The sequence below is a fragment of the Tremella mesenterica genome (assembly GCF_000271645.1).
Source record: "Tremella mesenterica DSM 1558 unplaced genomic scaffold TREMEscaffold_4, whole genome shotgun sequence".
Taxonomy (NCBI): Eukaryota; Fungi; Basidiomycota; class Tremellomycetes; order Tremellales; family Tremellaceae; genus Tremella; species Tremella mesenterica.
In genome coordinates this window covers 939,668-953,276 of record NW_006711228.1, presented here as the reverse complement: position 1 = coordinate 953,276, position 13,609 = coordinate 939,668, and the positions used below count along the sequence as shown (strand labels likewise).

Here is a 13,609-nt window from a genome sequence, read left to right as displayed (position 1 = left end):
TTCAATCATATTTCTTGCAACTCTTCTCTCACATCGAACCATATATCTATATTCATATGCGACCCTTACACCTCCTCACTGTGTCCCCTAGGCTCCTAATTAGGTATACTGGTACAGCGGACCTACCCCAAGCTTCAACAACTCGTTTTGCGCGTCATGCAGGACCGTCCACCAGAATCGCAGCTTATTCCTTCCACTCCTCCGCCATCTCATCCAAGAAAGCATCTAAAACTAAGGGTAAGACTGTGAACAGGGAAGAAGTAGAAGAGGCCGATGATATCAATGAGGAGATGGAGACCCAGCTAGAGAAAGTCAGAGACAAAATGAACAAAGCTGCCGAATGGGCTAGGGGACAAGTATGGGAAAGTGTCGAGAGAGGTAAGGGGAGAGTGACACCTGGTGAGTCCCGCAATGTTTATCTCATGCCCCTTACTCTCGCAAATTTCTCACAATACTTCAGTGACCTCATGTACTGGCAAGATATACCGAGGAAAGCGGATATCACACAGGACATACATCGGCATAGCCTATCTATCATAAGGGAAATTGCGGTTTACGAAGGGATATCTCAGAGGAAATGAGACCACTTGACGGACAAGTCGGCATCGCTGACGAATAGCTCTATTAGACTCTGTCAAGGTCACATTGGAAGACGGTGCCCATCCATTACAAGAGATTGCAAGTATCACGGTCCGCGGACAGGCTCTGCAGCTCGAAGTGTGGGATCCGGATGTGAGTTTTCTATCCTACCGATTCAACTTGTCGTTCTCGGTTCTTTTCCCTTGAAGAACGTGTCACATTCACTCAAAATGACTACACTCCACTTCGAATGACCTATGGAGTTCTCGCGCTGACTGTTAGCTGACAAAATCCGTCGAAGCAGCTTTGCACAAAGCAAATTTGCCTGGTCTGCACCCGCAGAAGATATCCCCTGGAGTATTGAAGATTCCCGTTTCCAGGTGAGTCTTCGACTTCCTTTCGTTGTTATGGCCTGACAACTCCCTCCCGGTTTCAGTTCCCCCATTAGGCTCAAGATTTGGTCGTTACGTCGAATTAGTCGCTTCTACAGCGTAAGAGAAAACGTCGACCGAGAAGACTTTGTGTAGCTAACGCATAGACCAACGGCAGAACAACGCACAGAAATTTTACGGGCTTTAGGTACATCCATCGAGACGGCCAAACAACAAGTTCGTCAAGCCCGACAAGCTGGTCTGAAATCATTGGGCAAGGGAACAGAAGGAGGAAATGCGGTTCAGAAGATTTCTGAAGACGTCGGAGGGGAATTGGATGGCTTATTAGCGAAAGCAAAGAAGGAATTCGAAAAGGTATGAAACCGATTGATCCGGTCATTTCCACCATTGCCCAATACCCATTGTTATTCAAGAGGTACCATTTGCTACCGGACGACTGATGGTTGATGATCAAATGACGTTTGGTGGGGCGTCCTTTGACCTGACAAGATGTCACTTGCCCGTTACGTATCGCGTTCTGCTCCACTACAGTACTGTACTCACTCAAGATACTACTCTGACGTCACTGAAACCTCGCCCCCCATGTGGGAGAGATATAAGAGAAGGAGATGTCGATGAAGCTACAATAATAGTCCACAAGCACTTGCCACTAAAACAATGTTCGAACGTACCAGCCGACACACCACCCATGGCACGTATCGTCAGAACCGTGAACGGGGACTACGATCAGTACGTTCTTCTCCCACTCAGTTTTTATTTCCTCATTCCACACTGTCCTCCTCACGTCCACTCTTCCATTCTGCCAGGACTTGCCGATCAGACATTAGGCATGAGACATGCCAGTTAAAAGATACCCTTGACCCCTCCGTCGCCCGCAGGGCCACTGTGCATATGCACCCAAAGCGAAGGACGATACTGAGCGGGGTCGTACATCGAAACAGTGCTGATCTACAGGCAATTAATAACCCCCGTACGACCCATGCTGGACGTTCAGATGCCAGACACGAACTACACGCCATGGGCGTTAGTGCTAATCGGTTGGTCCTCTTTCCACTCTTTCTCTGCTCTTCCAACCCCACTCTCCATCTGCTGCACAGATTGTGTGACTGCTTGTGAAGGGCTTCAGTAGACGATCTATGAGGACTTGAGGTGGGGGGTTTGAGTCAGAACTCATCGCTGACTCCACTACAGACCCTCACTTGGAACTCGCCTGAGACATTTCTTCCATCTACCGGCGAAAAGTCATGGTCAGAGACGCAGTCACCGTGCCGCCCACACCAGGATCTACTGAACCCCTCACTTCATCTGCTCTAGTAACTAAAGTCGCTGCCTTGATTCCTTGTACAAATCCTGATGATCTGATACGCCATGTCGAATCTTGTATGATATCATTCCCACCACCCTCCGATCCAGCTACTCATCATGTGTAAGTTGTAGTCATAAGAATTATGCATGCAATAATGTTCACAAAATACACACCTTGTTCAAAAGTCTATACACAATCAATGCTATCTAGATGGATGTCTCGGATACTTCACATAGGTCTATCCCACCAACTTACTCTACGTACTTCTTCTACCTCAACACCATCATCCTCACCTTCCTCCTCTTCATATAAATGATCGTTATACCCTTCGAAGTCGTCTCGCAATCTTTGTGTTCTTTCTCCCTCTTCTTCGCTTTGTCGAGATCGATCAATGGATACAGGAGGATAAGGATGACCATCTTCGTTTGTCTCTCCCGTCTCAAATTTGGAATTGTCCAGACTATATTCCCCTTCCAATGCACCGAGGGCGATAGACCGACGCAAAGGGGCTGTTTCGGTACTCAAAGAGGAGTAATTATGTGAATGGGAAGATGGATCGAGTGGGATGGCATGACCGTGTAAGTCGACTGCTAGTGGTGCTGAAATGGATTTTTGGTATTTGTGATAAGAGTAGAGTGCGATACCTGGGGTCAGTAATCCAGTTTTCCAGTACGTGACTGATCAGATTTGGGTGATTGCGAGCTCCTTGGGATGCAAGAACATAGGGGTGAAATGAAGGAGCAAGAGTGTGACCGACGTAACGAGAGTTATAGTAGGAAGGCAATTGCAAGGCGGAGAGAGGAAGAAAGAACACATCACACACCACAAACAGTCACGACTACTCCGATAATGTTTAATTCAGTAAGTTGATCACCGAACACCCATGCGGAGATGGAGATAGTAGTGACTTCTTTTACGATTCCAGCTACGCTCATCGGTACGATACCTGCTCTTTGTATTATACTGTTGATCAGCCTTCCTCCTTGACGATTTGAATCATTTCTTTTGTTTCACACCTCCCTGATTATTCCTACATGAGGAAGGAAAACGAAGCGAAGATAAGTACAACTAAACGGTTCTATGCGATACAAAGTCTTGACTAGGCAGGAAAGGTGGAGATAAACTCACAAATATTCGCTTGCTACCATAGCAAAAGCGATACACCCTGGTAACAAGATAACTCCCATAGTACCCACTGAACTCCATCCATCGAAGGCACCACTATACCAAATGGTCGCCCAACCCTCGACGATCATACTGACCAAAGCCAACGTGATTGCCATGAGAGGAGCCAACCAGAAGATAGTAGCGAAAGGATTACTTAATCCCATACTTTTCTTATGCATTAACGTCTCTGTTAAAGCCCAGCGAAGACCGGCCAGAGCAGAGGCGGAAAAAGTCATGATTATTCCGGGGATGGAAACGGAGGTGGTATTGAAGACCATCAAGAAGACACCGAATGAGATTAAGGAGATGACGGCTATGAGTCGTAGGGAGTAAGATTCTAATCGGAACAGAAAAGCGAATCCTAGAACGAAAATGAGGGTAGAGGATTTACACATGGCTAATGGTCAGTCATCATCTCATTATCCTCCATCTTCCATTTACAAGAAGATATTAAGTGAGAATGAAGGGCATCGGGAAATAACAGAGGATGAGGAATGAACAGGACTCGCTGTAAAGACTCAAGGTTATGAATTTCAAAGCGAGGTTAGAGAGACCGATATCAGCTCCTGTGGATGCAGCGGTAGGTACGATTTTCATTCTGTCTCATCAGCTCTTATCCATGATCCTCGGTCAGAATGAAGTTGAGAGAAGATATTCAAGATACGGAGTGACTGTGTTATTACAATGTGGGGACAATTAGGAATGAACACTCACACGTATTGTCTCCTCGTTGGTCTTTCAATAGGTCGGTATCTAGGTATAGTCCAACGAATCGTAGCTGCCAATATGAACTGTACTACCATATGCCAACCAGTGACGAATAAGGGAAATCCGAAACCATAGTATTGAGGAGAGAACATCCATTTGTTATATAGTGAGAGTAAAGTAGCGAAAATGTACCTTATCATGTCAGTCATTCTTTCCACCAAACTGTCTCCCTCTTTGAGTCGAGACCGTACTGCGTCCATATATTGTCCATAGTGATGTACCAGCAAAATGATAAGATTCTTAGGAGATATCATTGGATTGGAGCTTGAGAAGAGGTCATCTCAAAACAGAGCAGACGTACCAAGACAAGATACACATTCCCGTTATAGCCGTCTCTCTCCACCAAATAGCTTTCTTCTCTTGCATACTAGCCATATGAACTTTGCTCTCTTCCCCTGTCCCGCCAGCTGATCCCAGAACCCCACGAATATCTCGACCGTCCATATCGTCTCCCAACTCCGAAGTCGGATATCGCCCATTCATCAACCTATCGGAAGTTTGCATTTCTTCTCTGAGATCCAAATCAGAAGCCGAGTCGTCGCTGCGTCTCTTGTCGCCCATGTCTTTCCCAAAACGGTTGGGTTCATCCGCCAAGTTTGTGTGGCCGAGTATAGGGCTCGGATCCGGATTCAAATCCAAAGAATGCCGAGATCGTTTCACGGGTGAGTGGTGATCTTGGTCAATTATTGAGCGTTGTGAGGCATGACGGATGGAAGGCGTGGACGGGGCGGAGGATGAACTTGACGCCCTGTTGAGGCTGGGGAGAGTGCTCCATTCGGCGATCGGCGGTGGCTATAGGTGACTTATGACAGCCGTGCAACAATTGCCGGGAAGTGGTTGAGTTCTACCAGCTAGCCTGGGATGAAGCGCTCAAAAACAATGCCTCCACCCTGAATCGAACAGGGAACCCAGTCATTACTAGTGACTTATCATAACCATTAGACCATGAAGGCACCGTAAAATCTTGCAAGTCTCAAAGTTTATAATTCGTTAGTGAGAATTGGCGGAATGTCTATGACCGTTGCTGTGCCAGTTATGTGTTGAGCGTCTGTCGACGGTGTGACAAATGGCGATTCCACCACAGATTAACATGTCAGTAAGACAGGTGCCCTTCGTATGAGGTCAGAATGTCGTCGTACAGTCAGCTTGAAGAAGATACATCGCGGTCATGACTAAAATAACAAATCCTCTTCCGCTCCTCTTGGCTTCGGAGCATCCGTCGTATAACCACCCGAAGAATCCATAAACTCCAAATCCCCTAATTGACCATATGGATCCTCACCAAACAACCCTCCATCCACCGTGGGAGTGACAGGTGATCCATTGTTACCATCGCCAGCGACGGCCGCCAATCCATGATTTGACGTAGGGGCAAGAGCTGTGGTGGATGCTGCGGAAGGACGAGTCGGGATGGTTGGTGCGTTGGATGATGTCACTATGCGGGGTACGGTGGAAGGTCCTCCTTGAGGAGTAATGAGGTGTCGTCTGGAAGAAGAGTTTAAGGCGGGGGAGTCGGGTAGGTATTTGGGTCGTGCGGTACGGATGAATTCCTACATGTTAGTACTCAGATTTAGACTGCCAGGAACTCTTCCTCCCATTCAAATGGATACAATGGACAACGAAGAGGTTGAGATGGCTTGATGCGATATATTACTCACATGAGGTCGTTTGTGATATATACTCCCAAGTGTGCCAGTAAACAATAGCAATTGGTCTAAATTGCCTTTATCCATCCGGTCCGTCTCGGTGGAAATTATTGGCTTCTCCGATAGGACGATCTCCCTGGCAGCTGTTGGATTGGTGGTCAATAATCGCCAATACATAAATCCCTATCTCTCAGTATTTTATCAAGACAGATACAACAAAACACTCACTCGATCCCGCAGGTCGGGATTCTCCGCTTCTTCCGTGGCGAGCTTCAACACTTTCGGCAACAGTTCAGATGCTGCAGATGGCCGCCGGATGAATAATTTGACAACAGCAGTCAAGATGGCCAGTTGAACCTGGTGAAGAGTAAGCTCTTCCCTGACGAAGTCACATTACTGCAAAGCTGACACCTTGCAGGGAAATGAGGAAACTCACCTCCGCAGGCTCCTCCTTGAATGTGAAACTGAAATCATCCAGCAACTCATCCGAGTTCTCTATTCTATCCGAGTACTGTCCCACAATCCAGATCATCGCCGCCTTCGCCTCTGGTTCATCCAACACGTCCAAGTTCTCACACAAGGTCCCTATCACGCTCTCATATTGATTCGGATACCGACGGAAGATATCTTTTATCACCACTATTGCTTCTTGTACGACATACCCTATCCGGGTGCCCATAAGTCCAAGAAGGGTTGAAATGCACTGATCGCTTGACGACGCTATTTTGATGGCTAACCTTCCTATCGACCGAACAGCTTTCCTGACGAAATCAACGTCAACCTCTGAAGCATACTCCTTGAGCTCGGCGAGGACCTCTGTGACGTTCTCGTCCCCTGTCAGACGGTACATGATTTCTAGCTTGGCGAGCTTGACGTATATCGGATCGTTGTACTTGCAGAAAAAGACTTTCACTTCGTTTTGCAAAACTGCGGGACGACGTTGTATGATAAGGAGGATATTCCGAAGTGCTACATATTGCACTTCCGGTCCTGAGGACAGGAGAGTGACTAGACGTTAGCGAAGAAGATCACATGACAAGCGACGACACCAGTAACATACCTAAAGGAGGGCCCATTTTGCGTTCCAGCATACGTATAAGACTTTCATCCTCCATATAGTTCATCAAGTATAACACCACTTTGATGGTTGTCAAGACCACGGCGGAGTTGGCATGTTGTAAACGGACTGAGATTCGTTCTGCAAGTTGCTCTGCGTCCATGTGTGATTGTGGGACAAACGACAGGAGGGAATCGAGAATGTAGATCTGGCCCCATCTGATCTGTCAGCTTTATCATCCCGTATATGATCTCAAGCGCGCTTCGCACGAATTCTCTGAAATGAAATCCGAGTGTTGCAAGGGAAACGTAGGGACATACTCTGAGCATTCGCCGAGAGCGGCAACCAGTTTGCCAGCTACGGTGGCATTCAATCGAAGTGATATATCATCGGACCGGTCGGATATCTCCACCAGAGCAGCGACAGCATTAGCGACAACCGTAGGGTTGGCATCTGCCAGCAGATCTCTTGAATGTCAGCTCGGTAACCTGGTGGTTTCACAGCTTACCTGAGCATGGCTACGAACCCTTCCTTCTCCACAACTTTACGACCGTAATCTGAAGCATATATCTTGGCGACTCTGTTCGGTAAGCACAGCCGGATGTTGAGCAGATAGAACTTTGCTATGCTCCGCGCAGTGAAAATGGGGGGTTTGATCAGGGAGGGTGATTCGACCTACGCTATCGCCCCGGTCTTTCGAACGTAAGGATCCTGGTCCTGCAAAGCATGACTCAGCGGATCGATCATGGCGTGTATTATAGGTGGTAAAGGTATGGACGACATGGTTCGTATTGCCAGTCCACGTATGAGTGGATTTCTATCTTCAGCATCCTACGTCTCAGCTTGGAGTCTCTTTCGCCTCTATCCAGATGAGAAGTATATACGTACTGATAGAAAACCAGATATGGCAGTAGTGATTTCTTCTGGTCTTGTTCTTCCATAATTCACCATGAACAAGTATACCACTGACTGTTAGCGATTGATAGTAATGATCATGAATGAGGCAGCATGACTAAGGGGCGTAAAGGCGTTGGAGATTTACTTACTTTTCTTGATGTCGAGTACTTGGACAGACATGCATTGTACAATGTCGGGAAAAAGAGATGACACTGCGATCAACTTAAGTTTTCCGAGCCACCCCTTCATTCCTTGAGCTGAATATCCCTTCACACCTTATCCTATATCAACGATCAAGAGTATGATATATGTCTAGATGTAAGGGTTGAAATGAGCGGTGGCGTGAAGGAGTAGTACATAGCGGAGACGAATGAGGACTACAGCTCACCATCATTACCCATAGTCATATTCGCTACCACTTTCTTCAACACCACCTTTTTCTTCACATACCCCTTGTCACGTTTATCGTTGGCCTGACGTAGTTCATCCCTCAATTCTTGGGTTTTACCCCTTGCTGATGGTCAGCTACGTAGGCGACTGATCAATCTCCCTCACATCTATCCTCTCATTCACTCCAGTACCTCAACTCCTCACAAACAGCTTTATAGACTTCTTACCTACAACGACATGCATCTTGAAGGACTGAGTGGGAGGTGATGTGCTGAGAAGGTAGGGAGCAGGACGTACTGAAGAACTTTGCGTCTGCCATTTCCGTTCTGTGTAATCTCTCGACTATCTATTGTACTTTAATCTCAAACAGGAGAGTCTTGATGCCGATAACAGGGAAAGCTGAGGAATGTCATGAGATCTCCAAACGGAACGGATGTAGAGGTTAGGTGTATGAGACGGTTTACAATAGACCTCGACGTCCACTTAGGGCACCCCCCTAGTCTCCTCGGGGCACGACCTGCCACAAACCCTGAGCTCAAGTTCATAGGCCCGGCGTTACTGAAACGCCGACCACGCGACGGACATGAACTCGCCACTGATCGGGGTTTCAGTAACGCCGAACTCCACCACAACGACGCGACATGTCTGCTCGCTACCTACCAACCTGTCCTCACCACCACTAATCTCTTTATCGTCATTATACTAGTAAACTTACGCTCTTTTTCACACACACTGTCTCTACTCGTCTCAAGGATCATTTTGATACTCTTCTCACTCTTTTACGACTACTTTTCACCCACTTCTGGCCCTTCGCTTCTTCAACTGCGCCCTTCCTGACTACCACCCATCAAATCGCTATATCTCTTTTAATATCAATTGTGGTATTCTCTCATCTTCTCGACGCTATTCTCCTCGTCTCTGCGAGTCTGTGAGTACTTGTTTTATCATCAGAAGTGAAAATCTGACTTCAATAGGTCCTCTCGCCATCATCACCCTCGCCACTGAACACCTCTGGAAGAAAAACTTTTTTTACTCTTCAACAACACATCTTCAGCCTTTCTCAACAACTCGACACTGTTCTCCTGACCTCTGCGAGTCTGTGAGTACTCTTCTCATCGAAAAATGTAAAAATCTGATTGTCATAGGTTCTCGTCATCATCATCATTTTCGCCACCGACATCCCGGCCAAAAAATTTTTTTACTCTTCAACAACACCACCCCCGGGGTTCTAACTTGTCGACATGTATTCTGCTGGTCTTGGGCTACGAGTGAGTACCATTTTTACTGCATGAAGTAGTCAATCTGATGAGTTAGATGTCATCACCGATTCTTATCCAATCATCACCACCCTCATCACCAATTCTGGATCGTTTTTCAAGGTCCCCTTCTATAAAATTCAGTCCTCATCACTCTCGATCTCCTTCTATCGTACCAGAGACTCAGCCACATCGTCCTGGAGACTTTGACGATGACAATCTCGAAGAATTGCTCGACAATCTTGGTCTCGATGTTTACGATGAACCTGGGTTCGATCGTGTGGCTCACCACATCCACCCTCCCCTCGATCTCGAACCTCAACCAACCATGGAAGCAGCTCGACTTCATACCCAACAGGTAGCAATGGATCACCTTGTTGTTATCGTCACCCTACGCAGTAAAGAAAGCAAAGGAAAACTCGAGCTCCACTGTGTTCATGGTGGTGATGGTCGGTCACATCGTTCTCATGATTTCGAACATGTTAGAAAGCGACCTAGAACTACCAAACAAGACAACTGTCCCTTTTCGATCATATGGCGAAGAGAGACCAAGAAGATTGCTCAAGAGGCGAACCGCGAACCCCTTTGGATCCCCTACACCATCGAAAATTCTCATAATCATGAGCCTGTCCCTCTTCTTCATTACTCTTTTATTCGTCAGGCTAGTCGGTCTCCTCAGGTTCTTCAGTTCATTCAACACCTTCTCGAGAGTGAACACACCCTTCGTGGGGTTGTCTCGGCCGTCCAGCATCATTTTGGTGATAAAGTCTCCCTCACCGCGAAAGATGTTCAAAATATTCGATTTCGTCATGAGAAACTTCTTCGTCAAGGCCTCTCAGCAACTGAGGCTGCTATTACACGTCTCACCGACAACAACGATCTCTTTAAAGCGTTCAGCAACAGTAAAAAAGAACTTTGTGGACTCGTCTTTACCACTCCGTCAGCCAGAGCTATGACACATTCGTATCCTACAGTCCTTTTCATGGATTGTACCTACAGAACCAATCGATATCGTCTTCCAATGCTTCATATTGCTGGATTTACTGCTACAAATCAAACCTACACCTCTGCAATTGCGTTCTTAAGTCGAGAAGTGACTGAATGGTACTCCCTCGCGATCAAAACCTACCTCGAACTCATGGGTCCTATCAACAATGACATCAAAGTCATCGTATGTGATCGTGAGATCGCTTTACATAATGCTCTGTCTCTCCACCTCCCTCATGTTCATCTAAATTACTGTCGATGGCACATTCGCGAAAACATCAAGGTGAACTGTCGTAAAAATTTTCAGTCCCTTTATTCAGCACAGCAGTGGGTCAAGAAGTTATCTGAGTTTGGTGATTACTTCATGGTGGCTATCTGTAAAGCAAAGTCTGAAGAGTCATTAGAGAAGGCTCTGTCATCAATGCAGAACCGGTGGGGACATGAGAAGTTGGATGGTGCGAGGGCTTATGTGAGACAATTGGTGGATGAACACAAGACACACTTTGTCTCTGCTTTTATCGACAAATACCCTCATCTTGGACAGACAGCAAATTCTCGACTCGAAGGAAACCACCGAGCATTCAAGAGTCGTCTCAAAAATGCATATAGCGATCTATACGGGTTACTGCGAATTGCTCGTCTCTTCTTCGATGATCAATGTACCACCATATTAGACAAAATGGCTCAGAACCGAATGGTACAGGACACCAGTGTCAACGCTATCTTTATAGATGTCAAGAATCGAGTCTCTAACCAGTCAATTGGCCTCATGACCAAGCAGTACAAGATCGCCACTGCTGGGAATGTCAATGATGATGAGAGCAACCTGTATTCGACATCAATGGGCCTCCCTTCTGCTCGGCAGATAAAAGAAGTACTTGAAAGGGATGGTACCATTGCTCTTGCTCCTCTCCATCGTCATTGGCGTCTTCTCAACCCCATGTCCTGGCCCACCACCATTGAACAGGCCACTGCGAAAGTTAGTGGAGATATTACTGGGGTTCATCAACTCTTAGGGCCAGAGTGGGACATCGATAATGATACCAACCGAATTCGTGACCCCCACCTTCGAAGAAACCGGTTGGTGTTAGCCAAGAAGAACCTCAAGAACCTCACCACCACTCAGATCGACCTGACCACCATCGAAGACGACGATCTACCTGCTGATAATCCCTACTTTTTACCTCCTTCTCCTACTCTTCCTCCTTCTCCTAAAAGAGGAGTAAAATCGAATTCTACACAGCTCGCTGATGATGTCTCTCATACCGGTCGATTACACACTCAGTCTGAGAAATTCCTAGGTACCAAGAAGAAGGCAAATCGTCCCTGTCCCCTGTGTGGTTCAAGAAGTCATGGTCCTAAGAAGTGTAAAAGGGCTAATGAACATCGAGAGAGGGATCCTGAGGCCTATGATCGCGAGGTAAAGGCGTATGATGCTGGAGAAACGACCTGGACAGAGGGATCAGTAATGGGAACTAATTCTGCTCTTGAGAAGAAGATCGCGAGTCTTCAGGAGACGGTTCTGGGCCTGGCTAAGAGTATTGAGGACAGAGATAAAAGGGAGAAGGAAAATCAGCCTGTAGTAGTGAGGACAGAGGACAGGATGGTGAGGACAGGAGAAATGATCACTAGGACAGGTTATTCGGTGGGTTTCTCATATGATAATCACATTTCTCCTTCCCTCCTTCTCCCCCTCTCTGTCCTGCAGTCATTCCTGGCTATATTGCTCTGTCTCTGACTATATTGCTCTGTCTCTCTCTATAATGGCCTCACGATCTCGAAAATTTTCACTCTTCTCTTAGTCTCTTACTTCTAAAAGTTTCCTGCAAGCTGATTGGTCCAGGAGACACCAGGAAACGGCCAATATCAACCGAATGTGAGTCTCTCATACTGCATTTTCGGCTGTATCCGACAGGGGGTCACTAATGAGCAGGTACCCCCCATTTTCGACTTTTATCCTCCTGAGGAGAGGTACCTACCACCCCCCCCTCTTCCACCTACTCTCCCTCCTCTATCCTCTCAATATTGGCCTCCCTATCCCTCCCAGGGCTCTTCTAGACATCCCTATGGCTCATATTATCCTCCTGGACATTGATAGATATGGAAAATGCATGGACAATGGCCGGAAATGACATGGTATAGCTAATACTGACATTGGCGATGAAAGAGAAGAGTGAGCAACCAGAGCTCGCGGGATTTCAGTAACGCCGGGCCTATGAACTTGAGCTCAGGGTTTGTGGCAGGTCGTGCCCCGAGGAGACTAGGGGGGTGCCCTAAGTGGACGTCTAGACCTCACTGATCACTGATCACTGACCTCACATGGTCGCTCGGTCCTCGGTCAGAAATTGATCCCGCCCCGATCGACCAAAGTAAGTCAGCTGACTGACATCTAGCACCCATACTTATCTGTATCTCTATATACTCCCACAGTCATTCGCAGAACCAGAAGCCCACTTTGCTTCTCAGAGTAGCTCTCAGTTCTGTTGTTAAAAGCTCTGACCTTTCTGCCAGACCTTGACTTTTGTCCGTGGCGGCTCCCGAATAGGTTAACAGCCCATCATGACATTCCCTCTCCGCTTCCCTTCTCTCCATTTACGACCCGCACGATTAACCTCATCAGTCGGCACCTCCTCTAGACGGCTCTTGATACATAGAAGAAACTTCGCTCAGTCCTCTATCGAAGAGACTGAGGATGTGAAAAATGTAGGGATGGACTCGGGAGAGAAAGGAATATACGATAAATTACGTTCTGCCTTTCCAGGAGGTAGGTTGGAAGTTCAGGATGTATCTGGTAAGTAACACTTTTTTTTATCTCTATCTATCTCTCCCTCTTCTTCTTCTTTTCTCCATTAGTGCTGCAGTTTTCTTCTGTTTCTATCCATTGCCTTTGCTGTTCTTTCCCTTCTTAAACACACTGATCGATCCCTTGCGAAGTTCTTTGCCGTTACTTGTCTCGTGGAAATAAAGGCTGATAATCAGGCGGTTGTGGTTCTTTCTATGCCATCTTAGTTTCTTCACCAAAGTTCAAAGGTCTCTCTACTGTCAATCAACACAAATTGGTGAATGAATGTCTAAAAGAGGATATACAGAGTATCCATGGTCTACAAGTGAGTCATTTAGTCAATTACTACTTATCAACGCCCGGAGTCACTTCCTATTTCTCG

General features: G+C 46.7%; 4 protein-coding genes across 4 annotated transcripts; 2 read left to right on the top strand and 2 right to left on the bottom strand.

Annotated features, from left to right (window-relative positions):
- Nucleotides 1-64: 64 nt before the first annotated feature.
- Nucleotides 65-1,346, top strand: TREMEDRAFT_43623 (uncharacterized protein). The gene is made up of 4 exons (XM_007003923.1): nucleotides 65-399; nucleotides 620-732; nucleotides 862-959; nucleotides 1,118-1,346. The coding sequence occupies exons 1-4, from the start codon at nucleotides 291-293 to the stop codon at nucleotides 1,329-1,331; spliced, it is 534 nt and encodes a 177-aa protein (XP_007003985.1). The 5' UTR covers nucleotides 65-290; the 3' UTR covers nucleotides 1,332-1,346.
- Nucleotides 1,347-2,436: 1,090 nt separating this feature from the next.
- Nucleotides 2,437-4,593, bottom strand: TREMEDRAFT_38661 (uncharacterized protein). Its single transcript, XM_007003885.1, has 6 exons — nucleotides 4,514-4,593; nucleotides 4,159-4,344; nucleotides 3,945-4,042; nucleotides 3,406-3,841; nucleotides 3,101-3,240; nucleotides 2,437-2,921 (listed from the first exon to the last, which is right to left on the bottom strand). The coding sequence occupies exons 1-6, from the start codon at nucleotides 4,585-4,587 to the stop codon at nucleotides 2,506-2,508; spliced, it is 1,350 nt and encodes a 449-aa protein (XP_007003947.1). The 5' UTR covers nucleotides 4,588-4,593; the 3' UTR covers nucleotides 2,437-2,505.
- A 761-nt stretch (nucleotides 4,594-5,354) lies between these two features.
- On the bottom strand, nucleotides 5,355-8,633 carry TREMEDRAFT_38658 (uncharacterized protein). The gene is made up of 12 exons (XM_007003884.1): nucleotides 8,500-8,633; nucleotides 8,201-8,326; nucleotides 7,962-8,024; nucleotides 7,804-7,880; nucleotides 7,595-7,746; nucleotides 7,424-7,495; nucleotides 7,236-7,382; nucleotides 6,919-7,133; nucleotides 6,295-6,866; nucleotides 6,087-6,215; nucleotides 5,871-6,041; nucleotides 5,355-5,762 (listed from the first exon to the last, which is right to left on the bottom strand). The coding sequence occupies exons 1-12, from the start codon at nucleotides 8,519-8,521 to the stop codon at nucleotides 5,385-5,387; spliced, it is 2,124 nt and encodes a 707-aa protein (XP_007003946.1). The 5' UTR covers nucleotides 8,522-8,633; the 3' UTR covers nucleotides 5,355-5,384.
- A 4,521-nt stretch (nucleotides 8,634-13,154) lies between these two features.
- TREMEDRAFT_24087 (uncharacterized protein) lies at nucleotides 13,155-13,555 on the top strand (the record flags this gene model as incomplete). Its single annotated transcript, XM_007003755.1, has 2 exons — nucleotides 13,155-13,236; nucleotides 13,425-13,555. Coding segments are annotated over 2 exons (213 nt in total), but the record flags the coding sequence as incomplete, so codon positions are not given.
- Nucleotides 13,556-13,609: the final 54 nt, after the last annotated feature.